We start from the raw sequence: 14763 nt of genomic DNA, 5'->3' as shown, positions 1-14763 counted from the left end.
TCGGAAACCACAGTTTAGGGCATTACCGTGCAATGCGGGGTGGAGCACAACCTACGGTCCACCTGGAGACCACTGTTGGATAAATCCATGCATAGATGCCCTGTGCCGCATCTTCCCAGGCCAGCAAACTATCTGCGTAGCTCTGGTCTTGTGTGTGTGTGTGTGTGTGTGTGTGTGTGTGTGTGTGTGTGTGTATGTGCGCGTGCGCGCTCGGTTCTACTCTTTCATCGGTGCGATTTCCCTGAAATTATGCACATACTTGGATGAAGCTGCAAATTGATTTTCAAAAGAATAACACTAGAAAAAAGTACACCTTAAGCATAAACATAAACATAAGCATAACATTCACAGTCCATCCTGCAGACTAGCCGCTTCAAAAATGCACAGCTACATTTATTTAAAGGAACAGATGTAAATGATTTGGTCTGATAAATAATTTTATGAAGTTAATTCTAAAATCACATTTTTGATACTCAGAAACTCATCTTGATTTTTCATATTACCAGTTCTTTACTATGGAACATTAGAATATCCTCTTAGTTTTTCCTCTGTGGAACAACTGTCATATTTAAAAAAAAAAAAAGGTAATTCTTATAAAAACAAAGGACGTAAAGCAGAATTTTTATTTTTCATGAATGAGTTGTCTTGATTTCTAGTTTATATGGACACATACCATTTACAATTGCATAAAGCATAAAAATAATACTTCCTGAGTTATTGTGCTCCATCTATTCACATTTATCTCTTAGCATATTAGCTTATTTACTTTCCTCTATCTTAACCAGTTGTTTCTTACCTATTTTTTTATCCTTCTTGTTCATAACAAGTTGATGCAGACGTTCCTTTAATTTATTATATTCACGTTCTTTTCTCTTCATATCATGATTATATTGAGTAGCCCGACTTGCAATGATATTTTGTAATTTTTGTACCTGAAAAAAGCATTTTCCATCAAATGTGTCCTTTTATGATGGATAACCCCAGTTAAAATTTGTAAATTCAAAAAAGAAAAGAAGACCTAGCATTCACCTCCTCATAAAATAGTTTACTTTAGGATTATTCTTCCTTCTCAATAACCACTGGAAATCACTTTTTAAAGTATCATTAAGTGGATCACAAAGTTTTTATTTTTTAATTCTGAAATCTCTAGAGCTGCTAACTTCAATTATTTTTCTATCCTTTTTACGCTACATATAGAATCTGATCATGTAGAAACCAGAAACTCTTACAGAAGTATTAAAGTGATTAAAGTCTCATCTGAAGCAAGAATTGATCTGACTATCTGTAGTGACTTCCTTATACTACTGACTTGAATCACTTTATTCCTTATTAATCTGTGACAAATTAGCCACAGTACGTCACAGCACATAAAAAGGTTTGTTTTTATCTGATCATAAACAGTTCTCAAATCAGAGTGAGTCCAAACAGCAGACAGACTCTGGCTCAAGTACCTACCATATGTCAGGCCCTAAAGCTCAGTGTTGAGATCTACGGTGGCTCCTCAGGTGGCCCTTGACAGAAGTGTGTTATATTCTATACAAACATTTTTAATCTCTGCTGGAGATCATCATGTTTAACTTAATTCTTACTAAATATTAACTATATTCAAACCACTTACGTGTAATCTGCAGATCAAGTCAAAATTTTCTGTGAAATAACTCAAAGAAATGCATAAGCAACTTTGCAGTTTAATTAAGATATTTCACTATCCACTAACTACACTACTAAATAGTCAAACTATGACAGAACAATCTGTCTAAGTCACTATAAAATCATTAGAAGAAATACACTCCCCTAAAAGTCCTTAATTACAGTTTAAAAAACATATACAATACTGAAAATAAATATTGTATTTTTATAGTTATCACATGGTCAGGGATCGAACTGCAGAGCAGTAAGAACACAATGCTTTCTTTTTATACAAATTTTTTTTAAAGATTTTATTTATTTATTTGAGAGAGACAGAGAGAGAAAGCCAGCGAGAGAGGGAACACAAGCAGGGGGAGTGGGAGAGGAAGAAGCAGGCTCCCAGCAGAGGAGCCCGATGCGGGGCTCGATCCCAGAACGCCGGGATCACGCCCCGAGCCGAAGGCAGACGCCTAACGACTGAGCCACCCAGGCGCCCCTCTTCTTATATAAATTAAAAAATAGTGATTGCAAGTGCATTAACTCTATAGATCCAAATACTAAGTAACCACTGTAGCAGAAATGAGATTAAAATTATGATGTCTTTAACAATCAGAAATAAGATTTTTAAATGTGAATTGCTTTTTTTTTTTAAACAATAACTCATGTCCATTTAGTCAAGTAATTAATTGCTTGATTGGATGAACAATGTCAGTATTTAATAGAAAGAAGAGGCATGCCAGATATTAAGTATAGGTATGGCAGAGAATAAAAGATCTGCATTTAAAGTACCCTTGCGCCTGAGAAAAAGGGACAATGCACTGGAGTCTAGGATGGACAGGAGAGGACACTGACTGTCACAAGCTATGGACCGATATACTAAACCCCATGAATCCACTTGGGACAGGGGGTGCCAGGGAGAGTTCCTGACCTCAGTTAAACATGCTGCAATGCTGTACTCAGAGGTCCACCACACCAGTTTGACAAAGGATGAATTAATGTTCTTGTTTTAAAGTGGGGTATGGTCACGTCAAATAAGAAAAAAAAAAAATTCACTTAAACTGACAACCCACCTCATCTTTTTCATTTTTCAGTAGCTGATGCAAATTCCGGTTCTTGCACTGTAACTGTCTGTCTCTTTCCTGAAGCCCAATCATTTCTCTCCTGGAGGTTTCCAGTTGTTCCTAAAATATCCACATGCAACTGTGATTACAATTAACATACAACTCAGAGCAAATGAATTCTTCAAAGATCAGTAAAAACAATGTACACATACTCAGGTTTGTTAGCTAAAACTGCAGTTTAATGGCACACAAAATGTTTACTTAAAACAATTATTACAAAATAATACTATAAAGTTATAAGTTTAAGTTTAAATATATTTTAATTCATTAAAATACCAACATTTTTTATGTACATGCAAAAGAGTTTCAAAGTGGATCCCTTGAAAGGCTCTTCACTTATTCCAGTGATGCTGCCACTGGACAGTTTTTAAATTTCCTTTTAGTACTTTTTAACACTTCTATGGTTCACTCCTTTAGAAAGAACCAAAGTGATATGGACCTACGTCTAAAGAAGACGTACGACCAAGCAAAGCGGCAACCCTTCAGGTCAGAAAGGGTGGGTCTCCCTAACAAGTGCCAACCTCTGAGGATTTTTTTCCAGAGAGGAACGGCAGCTTTGCTGGAATCAGTACGAGATAAGATGTTCATTCTGAATTCGTTCCACACATTTCCTGAGGAAATGTGACAAGTTCTGCATGAGGCCATTGGAATATTTTTAAAATCCTCTTATATTTATAAAATATAAAAAGCCACTCAAAGCTAAGTGACCACAAATAAAAACCTGCACAATCCCTATAACGATGGACCTCAAGATGATTTAGGAATTCAGAAAATTTAGGAATATACCTTGGATAACTCTCAAGTTGTCAGAATTTTTGGCACCCTCTTCTTTGGAGTGTTTACTACTTCCTATCATGCCAGACCATGTGGAATGAGTGAACTTAGAGGCACTGGGCCAGTTGATACGTCCCACATGTGTCAAACCAGATTCACTTTGAGTGATTATCAGTGCTTTACTTGAACTCCCCATCAGCCCTGCAAATCTGTACACCCCCTCCTACATCACTTATCTCATACCATCATCCTCTGTAAACTTGAGACAGAGACCAGACCGGCATCTTAAATTCATGATTCTCTTATTCCCCAAATTCAATTTTTCATAAAATTCTACCCATTTTACCTCCCTAGTTTGCTTCGTATTTCACTTTTACTATCTCCACTGGCACTACCTTAGTTCAAGCCCAAAACCGTTCTGGCTTTGGCAGCTGCTGCTAAAGTCTGCTAACAGCCGTCCTTTCCATCATGCCTTCTGGGCTCCCTACCTCCATTCCAAATACAAATCTGCACCTTCCCCATAGTTTCTCCACCTTACTGCCAGGTTGACATGACGCCCATGACGCCTTCCTCTCGCTTACATTCCTTGGTGCCTCTCACATCCTCGGACGCCTGGGACCCACCCTCACCTCTCTCGCTCTTCATCATCACTATGTACTTCAGCCCCTACAGAGCTACTGACCAGTCCCTGAACGTCAAATGCTCTCTCATACCCTATGCTTTAACCAGGTTATATACCCTCTGCCTAGAATGTCTTTTCCAAACATTAGCAAATTCCTATTTACTCCTCAAATCTGAGATCAAGTGTTAACTCTCTGTGAAGCCTCCTCTTACCTCCCAACCAAGAACAACTAATGAAGCAAATAATTATGGTTCAATGTATCTCCTTCCACTAGACTACAATCTCTTGAGAGCAGGGACTGGGATTCACTCCTCGGCGAAACCCAGTGCGCCTCGCACAAAAATACTCAATAAATTTTGCTCAATGAGTTAAATGAATCACATTCTAGATTAAGAAGCTCTTCAAGGACAGATTGGAAACTTTTGCCACTGAACACACATTTCTGTCCAGAGAAAAATACCAGATTTTGGCCTAGGTCAAACGTGAATTAGAGGAGTTCCTGGAAACCATTCTATACTCTGGGCTGTCCTAATAAGCAACCACTCCTTAGAGGAAAGGATAAACAGGCCCGGATTACCAATATCATTGTGTAATTATTCACTAGCTACTTAAAAAACATTCAGCCAAGGTTACCCACATATAAAAAGTTTCAGTGCAGAATTATGGCCTTCAAAGGCTTACAACTCTGAATCAGTCTAATTCATAAGAACTTCCATAGGTCTCTCTGATTAAGATTAAAGTATTATCCACAACTCACAGCCTTTTTATAACCTTGGAGGCCACTAACTACCCACTCCAGCCCACCACAGTTCCCACATCAGGAATGAACTCTATCTTTTAGGCATTGTAGGATGTATACAAACCTAAAAATATTAAAGAGAAAACACTGTTATCACTTGGCTTAGCTTATGAGACATTTGGCTTATTGAAATACAGGTCGACATGCAATTTCTACCTTAAGTTTTGCATAGCAGTTCTGTAGATGGTCCATATCACTTCCCAGTTTCAGATTCTGTGTTTCTACATTTTCCTGAGCTAGAAGGTTCTTCCGCTGAAGTACAAGTAGCTCATTCATACAATTTAAAACAGCAACTATATTTAATTCTCTCTTTGTGTCTTTACCTTTGGATTCTTCATATAATGAAGGAAAACCGAAAGTAGTCAATTCCTGGTAGGAGAAAATGTTTTCCTCAAAGTTGGTTACCAGATGACTTAGTATAGAAACAAATGATAAAAATCTTTTCTCACAAATAATGAAAACTATCCTAAGTTAAGAAAATTGTAAATACTCTGCTCTGCAGGTGCCTGGGTCCTGGGGCAAGGCACTTAGTACATCAGTAAAATAAGGGACAGACTCCCAGTGGAGAAGTCCTTAGGGTGATGTGGAGGCCAACCTGCTCCTGAGAAGCATGTTTACCATGTATGCAGACGAAATGATCACCGCAGTTCTTTGCCTATCAAGTATGTTGAAAGTCCCAGGCCAATACGTAAGAATATACTTGTGCTTGACAAGTGTTTTTCTCATAACTTTGATATGTTCTATTATATAACATGATTTATGCTATTGCTTCTCACACACAAAAAATTTTTACCTGATCAAGATATGAAATACTTTGTTCAATATTCTCTTCTGTGCAGAAGGCACTGAAAAAACTGTGCACATTTTTTGATAAAGGTATTGAAGAACATAGCACTTGCTGTGAGTATAAACTTGATGGAGACATCTTTGTTTCTGAGGTATATTGACAGATATTTTTGCTTTCTGAAAGAATAAAAGGCATTTACTTAATTTATAAAACATATACAAACTATCTCCATTACCAAACATTCTGAATTATATAAATATTTTTAATATTTTCAAATTAAGACAAAGTGGGTTTTTTATATGAAAACTACATAATAAATTTGACCCTTGAGCAACAGAGGGGTCAGGAGCACCGACTCCTCACACAGCAGAAAACCTGTGTACCACTTTTGACTTCCACAAAACTGAACTACTAATAGCCTACTGTTGACCAGAAGCCTTACCAATAACATAAACAGTTAATACATATTTTGTATGTTATATGTATTACATACTATATTCTTACAATAAAGCAAGCTAGGGAAAAAAGTTACCAAGAAAATCATAAGAGAAAACACATTTACAGTATTGTACTTCATTTATCGAAAAAATCTGTGTATATAAGTGGACCCACACAGTTCAAACCCATGTTATTCAAGAGTCAGGTGTACTTTTTTTCCAAGAAGATACAACTATAAAGTGCCCTCAGTAGGCATGTTAAGCTACAATATACTATCTTACTTTATAGTATTTCAGACTTATAAAAATAAGACAAAACCACTTGAGTCAAAGGTTACTTATTAAAGGAATAAATCACAGCAACATAATGAAGTAGCCAATAAATTTATTTCAAATGCATAAACATTCCTCTCCAAAATAGTAACAATCAAACCCATTAAAGGCACTGAACCCCAAAATTATGGCACAATTCTTAGCTTTCCCAGATAAATTTTCTGAAGATAAAAATTGGTTATTTCACAACTATTTATGTCTCTCTCTAGTCACATCTTCAATCTTTGTGGTAATTATTTTATAGTTTCATTTAAAAATTCACCTTTATGATTACTGCTTTAGTTATACTTATTTTAGACTCCATTACCTGAAGACAGATCTGGGTCTGTAACAGTCATCCACTCTCCCATAGCAGTCACCAGAGCCAGACTACCTGAGGAACCAGTTCAGCAGTGAAACATTTAGTCCAGCTGCTCTCACTCTTCTATGTAGGCATCTCCTTGAAAAGCAAAATGTAAAACAGGAACGTTAACTCCAAATACAAAAGCAAATATAAGATCAATGTGTAAAAAGAAGGATTTTGCATTATTTATTTCCATACACTCCCATATAGAACACGGTAGAGCTCAATACTAACCGTGTGTGTGTGTGTGTGTGTGTGTGAGTGTGTGTGTGCGCGTGCGCGTGTAAGGATCAGGAGTAAAGATTATCAAGTTCTACCAAGGTATTCACATTATTTCATATATAAAGTACACGGCACATGATTTGACTCACAATGTAAATCTAAGACACTTCGATTTAGTACAATCTAAGCATTGTACTAAGTAAAAAAGATTTCTGTATTATATCCTCTAAAATAAAGTACAAAGTTATTTATACAGATATGAGGATGAAAAACTTCTTGGCCAGCATTCTCATTTTTTGTTTCTGCTAACTATGCTCCACAGGAGACCGGGTAAATAAATGACACATTTATACGACAGAACACCTTTAAACACAACCATGTGGAATTAGGCCGGTTAACAAATACAGATGAATGAAGTGGACAAGTTAAGAACTTTTCGTGTAAACGTTTCATGTAACATTTTTAGCCTACCATCATGTTTCCACTTTTTGAGAGAGAATATGTAAGAAATAAATATTTCTCCATCATAAAAAAATTCAAATGAAATTATAAATGACAACTGGGAATTGATTTCAAGGTCAGGGATACAGAGAGAGGAGTAAAGACTACAGGCAAACTGGAGAACACACGCCACCACTTTGAACACTGGTTTCTCGGCTACAATACATTGCGGCCAAAAAAGAAAGCAGGTCGTTATCTTTCCATCTTTCAAGGGATGCTGGCATTCTGGATTTTTATGTGAAATCTCACAATTCGTAAATGTTAGAAGCTCCTTAAAAAGATTATGCAAGGTACCCTGTGGGAAGGGGGCGTGGCTGGAAGGAGGATGTGAGAGCCTTTTGCATCTTGATCTAAAGAGAAGGCTACACAAGCGACCACGTTGTACACTTAAGATCCGGGCACTTGACGGGATGTAAGTTACACTTCTAACAACAACATTTTTTAGTAAGCCAAATAAAATATGTCTTTAGGCCAGATCGGGACCGTGAATCAGAGTTCACAACCCCTATTTTGAATATTTAAGATTGTGGAGAAAGGGGCACCGGGTGGCCCAGCTGGTCAAGCGTCTGCCTTCGGCTCAGGTCATGATCCCAGAGGTCCAGGACCGCATCGCATCATCAGGCTCCCTGCTCGGCGGGGAGTCTGCTTCTCCCTCTTCCTACCCACCCTCCTGGCCTCCGCTCATGCTCTCTCTCTCACTCACTCCCACTCTTAAATAAATAAATCTTTTTTGAAAAAAGATTGTGGAGAAATATTCATAATGTAATACTGAAGTGAGAGGAAAATTTTCATTCATTCAGTAGGTTTTTAATTGTGCTACCACAAGCCAGGCACACTCTCTTCTAGGCCCAGGGGAGGCCCTGCCCTTAAGTTCATATTCTAGTGGGGGTGGAAATAGATAACTAAGCAGTAACTTAACATAACAGAGAGTGATGAGAACTATAAAGAAAACAAAACACAGTAACGTAAGAGAGCACTGGAGTGGGGGTATCCAGATTCACCAAGGAAGGCTACACCGGGACGCTGACATTTGAACTGAGACCTAAATGATACGCAGTCAACCACAAGATGATCCATGACCAGAGCAGCCCAGGCAGAGGGAACGGCAGGTACAAAGACCCAAGATGGAAATGAACTTGGTAAGTATGAAAACCATAAAGAAGGCCAGTACCTCTGAAGCACAGTACACAAGGATAGATGGTAAGAAGCTGGATTTTCTCTAAGTTGCGATGAAAAGCTATTGAACGGAGTTTAGGCAGGAAAGCCAACAGGATCTTCTTGAGGCTTTGAAAAAGATCACTTCAGCTACTCTACCCTCTGAGTATATCACAGGTGGGCAACAGCGGGAGGCTGGAAGATACCAGGTCATTGCAATAGTTCAGGCAAGAAGATCAGTCTTTCACTATAGCTCGAACAGAAGTAACACAGGTGCATAAATCAGGGATGGGTTCTGGAGACAGAACCTTCAGGACTTGAAAGTAGAATGACATATGGGCAAAAGAGAAATCAAGGATGATTCCTAGGTCAGAGAGTAGCCTACAGAATATACTAATGCAAGTGATGCTATGTGCTGTATTACGTGTTACGGTGTCACACACACACAGGGGGATACCCAGTCTGGCACAGATTTTTACTATTTTTCTACTCATGTGCCTTGGTAAGAGCACCTTGAACTATTCTGTGCTTCCGCTTGTCCTTACACGGGTGCCTTCAGCAACAGCAGGATAAAGGTTGAGTCTGCACCAAGAAATGACAATGATTTTACTTTTCGCTTCCACGGATAGTAGCCATAAACAAAACAGGATCCAAGGGACAATAAACCCATCTATTCTAACGCAGCTCTGCTTTGGGTAGGTTACTTAACCTTTCCAAGCCCTAGTTTCCTCACTGGTAAACTGCCGTACACAATGACTCTTACTTCACAGTTTCCCCAGAGGATTACGTGAGATCACGCGCATAAAGAAGTATTCAGCACATGGCCTGGCGTACGGGACACATGGAATGACTAGTTGTCTTCATCACTGCCATCATCATCATCATCTGGCTACAGATCTATTTGGTATAAATGAGAGGATTCCAAAACCTGTAACAAAAGGCCCTGTTGCTCTTAATAAAGGTTGAACACCTTAGAAAATTTGGAGACAGATATCCTCATAAAAACACTTTAGGCAGTGGGATTAATTCTTTGCAATCGTTAAGGTTGAGGGGAGGGACAGGATCAGAAGAAAATAGAAATAGGCACTTTTTCAAGCCCTTCTTGTTCCTGTGTTTTTTTTGTTTTTTTTTTTTTTTTAAATAAGACACAACATCGTCTTAAGTGCCTTTTCTCCCATACAGAAAGCTCAAACACCAGAATGTCTACTATCCATCCGGTCTTTAAAGTTACAACTTCCATCAGTCTTCCACTGTGAATTCAGCTCTTCAGCATCTACTGGTTTGGACAGTGAACTGCTCCCTGCCCTGTTAATTAGAATAACAAACACAACAAAAAACAACCAGCTGTGAAATATTCAGGTCTAAATGTTCACAATGAAAACCAAAACTCCACTTTGCAGCACTATGAAACAAAGAAGTTACCCACAGTATACGATTTCACACAATCTCAGTCTACGTACTCTCTTCTGTTCAATGATGCACCAAATTATACACTAGGAGGCTTGTGATAAAAGTCACCCAACCAGACCATAATGTACAAACCAGAACCAAGAGACTAATTTAAGCAAGTTATTCTATTCTAGCTCAACCTTAGTCAAATTTCATTGTTGAAGGTTACAAACTACTTAATAAAGATATTATAATAAATCAATATTAATTTCAAAAGCAAAAGAAAAAAGGTAACAGCAGCATGTCTGCTTTGCATAAACCTAATGCTGTCACAAGTACACTTCAATTTGAAAGCTTCAAGAGCAGCCAAGAAGGACTCCATTAAAGCTGAGTGCTGGAACACACGATGAAGTTCCATATTACAGATGAGTCAAGTCATAGCAAAGCATTATATAGTGGACCATGAGCCTCAATGACAAGTCATACAAGAACAAACTTGGTTATAACTAGCATTGTTATTACAGTTTCAATATAGAATAAGAAAGGGAAGAAGCTGACAGTAAATCACATTTTGGTTCAAGTAATCCGTAACCCCCATTTCTCTCTCCATACCACTGGTTAGGGAAGCTGTCCAGATTCCAAGACAGGTCAAATTCATGAGTGAATTTTATGAGCAAGACTTGAAGATTAAACAATTTAGTCACCCTGTAAAAATTTCATTCATCTAAGATTGTTGAGGAATAACCCTGAAATATTTTAAAGAAAAAACATCTATAAAGTAATACCTAAGAATTCTTCCTCCTAATCTTTAAGTCAGAGAGACATGGTTTTATTCCTTCCTGGTGGATAATATGTATATAGGCACCTAATAAACTTCCTTGATTCCAAGTATTTCTCAATGTACATTCCAGTAAGTTAGTCTACATAAGAGGAAATCTTACTAATTGCAGTAACGCTGCAGTAATTTCAGTAAAAATGTTACCTTACTATTTCTGAGGAACTACTTTGGCTTCCTTAATATGTTGCCATATTTTCGGTGTAAATAAGCAAGGGTACCGTGTGGTCTTTCCTGGGTAAAATGATTACGCAGACCTTAAGAATTATCTAATAGCATTTTCTAGGTTAGAATCCTGACAGAAAATTGGGAACTAAGGAGACATCTGAACTTAACATAATTGCACCCTTTCTGAAATGAAGATTTTAATAAGTTTCATAAATCTATCATTCTTCATGTCAAAACACTTTCTTTCATATATATTTACCTGTATTATAGACAGAAAGCTTAGGCTTAGGGAAGCTAAGAGGATTGCTTGAGGCCACATTTCTAATTGGTCGTGAAGCCTTCCAAAATGCTTTTTTCACTCCCTCACCACGTAACCTTTCTACACTGTACATGTAAACCTCTACAGAAAGAGTTAAAAGGAGAATAAAAAAGATTTCCATCAAGTTTCTTTAAAAGAATGAGTCCCATAGTGCACCTGAAATTATTCCACTCAGAGCATACAATCCTTAAAGGGACTTACCTAGTACTTAAATTGAGGCATACTTGTAAACTTCTCTGCAATGCCACAAACAGCAGCTTTTTTCTCTCTTAGAAACGTTTTGCTTTGCAAAGGTTTAAAAACAATTCTCAGAAATGATATCAGTTCTACAGAAAGTTTAATGAGGGTGAAATAACTCGTCTTACCATTTTAAGACAACATCAAAACTCAAAGTTTATAGATGTTCAGTAAAAATATTTGTGGTTCAGGTTAATTATACTTGGGTTTTTTTGTTTTGTTGTGTTGTGTTTTTTTCCATCAGAAAAGTTCCTTGGATGGTTATTGCTCTTCCTTTTATCCAAAAGACTCAGCGGGTCTCAAGGTCTCGATTTACTACAACAATCACCTGTAAAATCTGGGGGCAGGCAACCTCTAAGATGGCTCCCAATTATCCCTGTTACCTGCTGTACACGCCTTTGGGTGCCTCTACTCCTTGGCTGTGGGCTGGATTTAGTGGCTAGCTTCTAACAAATAGAATATAGCAAGAGGTAACGGGATTTCTCTTCCAAATTTAGAAGGCTAAAAGGCGTGGCTTCCTTTTGGGATCACCTATCACCCACTGTCTCTCGGAGCAGCCTCATGAGAGGCGGTGTGGAAGGTTAACTGATGTCTCCAACCAACAGCCAGTGAGGACCTGGGGCCTGGCCAGAGCCACAGGAGTGTGCTTACAAGTATTCTCCCCGGGTCAAACCTCGATGACTGCCACCTTGGCCAACACCTTGATCACAACCTAGTGACAGATTCTGAGCCACAGGCACCCAGACAAGCCACACCCAGATTCCTGACGGACAGAAATTGGGAAATAAATGCTTGCTGTTCTAAGCTGCCAAGTTCTGGAGTAATCTATTATGCAGCAATAGATAACTAATACAAGTTTTTAAAAATATATATACATTTCTGAGTCCCTTCCGTAATATTTATCTCTCTGGCTGAAACATAGCTCAAGTGACATCAGACACTGCAAGAGCAACATCAGCTTTATGACAATACCACCCAGCAGTACAATTAATCACTCCATATTATTACAGGTGGATGCCTGCCCCACTGGTTTACGAACTTCTACAGGAAGTTAGGAGCCTTCCTACAGGGCAGGGATCTTTGTTGTATCAAGCAGTGCCTGAAACAAAGCAGGTGCTCAGTAAATGTTTATAAAATGGACTGCATCCCACATACGGCCCACCCACTTCCAGCCTGCGCTTTCCTCTTTCACCAACCCCAAATTAACGCTTGTTCCACGCCCAGAACCACCACACCATCCCATCCACAAAGGTTCTCTGGGTGCTCTACTTACTCACTTGTGGCCTCGTTCCTAGCTAGACTCCCACGTGCTGCATGTTTCACACTCCTGCATCCCCTCCGCGAATCTTAACAGGACAAGACTCAGTAGGTGGTGACATATCAACATGTTCACTCCAGCAAGCAAAGGCGGATAAAGGAAAACAGCAATGGAAAGGAGGCAGAAGATGGGAGTCCTTTAAAGTATTACTCTCTTCATCTTCCAAATCTCTAACACTTCTACCAGCTGAAAGAGAGCTCAGCAGAAACATAAGTAGTATCTTGATTACAAGATTTCCTTCACACGGTACAATATTTTAAGTATTCTTTTCAAGTTCACTTGAAATTCCAACTTGAGAAGTCTCAATTGCCTACCTAATCAGAATTCTAAAGCTTCAATCAAGTGTCAGAAAATAATAGCTTTCATTACACAGGAAAGCAGTAACATTACACCGTCTAGGTTTCTAAATACTGCACAGGATTCGTCACAAACAGCTAACTACTAAAGTCTTGGCTAAAATCTCACAGTTAGAGTTTCCAAATCGTCAGGCTAAGAAAATAAAATTATGAAAACTAAATCTTTAAATATTATTCCTAGCTTACAAATGCAGTCATAAAAATTAAAACATTGTCATCAGCATATTTTAAATAGATGTTATGACTCTCAAAAAGCAAACATATTATGATTATTTAAAAAATGACTACCACCACTATATTTTTGTTCCAAAGGAGACTACAGATTCTAATTGCATTAAATACTTCTGCTGCCTTACACAAAACCACTCAGGCGCACACATCAGTGTAGACACACACTAACTTCAACTTCGTAGAAAATCTACCGTTTACAAATTTAAAATCTAAACGAATTCATCTGAGTGGCAGGATTTAATAGTGGACTTTCCCACAGAAGCAAATTCCTCATAACTTAAATCTGAATGACGATCTGGTGCAACTCAACGCGGCGCTCCCTTCACCGTCTGCCCCTCTGGCTGAGTCTGCGGGGACGGGACGGACGCTGGGGGCCCAGCGCGCACAAGCCTCACAGGTCTCAGCCAGGCAGGCTGCGCTCACATCGTGACCGGTCTCCCCCCTAGCAAATGGGGTGACACCATCTTCTTTGGAGGGTGGCTGTGGGAATGTAATGAGGTCACAGGTGAAAACCAGGCACCGCACACCTGGCAGAGAGGGAACTGATCTCACAAACACGTGCCAGACGCTGTTCTCAAGCTTTACATGTATTAGGAAGCCGAGCCTCGCAACAATCCTACATTATTTCCCTTCTACAGGTAAGGAAATCAAGGCACAGAAAGACAAGCCGCCCCCTCCCCAGACTCCAGAGCCCATCCTCTTAACCAACGCAGGCTGCTGCTTCTGCAGGTGAGAGGCTCAGAAGCAGCACGCCTCCCACCCATCCTTAAGGGCCCCACTCATTAACCGTACCTCCAACTGGGCCAAGGCTGCACGAGACGGCGTGAAGACACAGGTTGGGGTGAAATATTGCACGGGCATCCCTTTGGGTTGAGGGATACAATCCCGGTGAAGCTCCAGGCCAGAATCTGCCTTAGAAAGCCCCCCTCTTAGTAGCTTCAGGAGCAGGGAACTACGTGCCGTTTTTTAAACTTCAGACACACACCCTGGAGCCCACCGTGGCTGCAGTGTGAGAAACAGTATGCTGTAATGGTTAAAAGCACAGGCTCCAAAGTCAGACCTCCTGGTTTCGAACCCCAGGTCCACCACTCACAAACAAAGAGGCCCTGACCAGATATGTCTGGACTTCATTTTCCATATTTGCAAAAGGAGAGTAAAAACAGTCTTTAGTCTGTATGCAAGGATTA

At 39.2% G+C, this 14763-nt stretch overlaps 1 protein-coding gene across 10 annotated transcripts in view; it reads right to left on the bottom strand.

Annotated features, from left to right (window-relative positions):
• SSX2IP (SSX family member 2 interacting protein) overlaps nucleotides 1-14763 on the bottom strand; it is a 41441-nt gene that overhangs the window by 15513 nt on the left and 11165 nt on the right. For 8 of the 10 annotated variants that reach the window (XM_057310522.1, XM_026497705.4, XM_048220499.2 and 5 more), the window contains exons 2-6: nucleotides 6810-6941; nucleotides 5739-5908; nucleotides 5102-5314; nucleotides 2700-2810; nucleotides 797-932 (exon numbers count right to left, since the gene is read on the bottom strand). In XM_057310522.1, the coding sequence (XP_057166505.1) occupies nucleotides 797-932; nucleotides 2700-2810; nucleotides 5102-5314; nucleotides 5739-5908; nucleotides 6810-6852 (673 nt within the window). In that variant the 5' untranslated portion in view covers nucleotides 6853-6941. The remainder of the gene's footprint in view (nucleotides 1-796; nucleotides 933-2699; nucleotides 2811-5101; nucleotides 5315-5738; nucleotides 5909-6809; nucleotides 6942-14763) is intronic. The other 2 variants (XM_048220496.2, XM_048220497.2) reach the window with 1 other exon arrangement.

This window comes from Ursus arctos, unplaced genomic scaffold (assembly GCF_023065955.2).
Source record: "Ursus arctos isolate Adak ecotype North America unplaced genomic scaffold, UrsArc2.0 scaffold_12, whole genome shotgun sequence".
In the NCBI taxonomy this organism is placed as follows: Eukaryota; Metazoa; Chordata; class Mammalia; order Carnivora; family Ursidae; genus Ursus; species Ursus arctos.
This window is presented reverse-complemented; position numbering and strand designations above follow the sequence as displayed.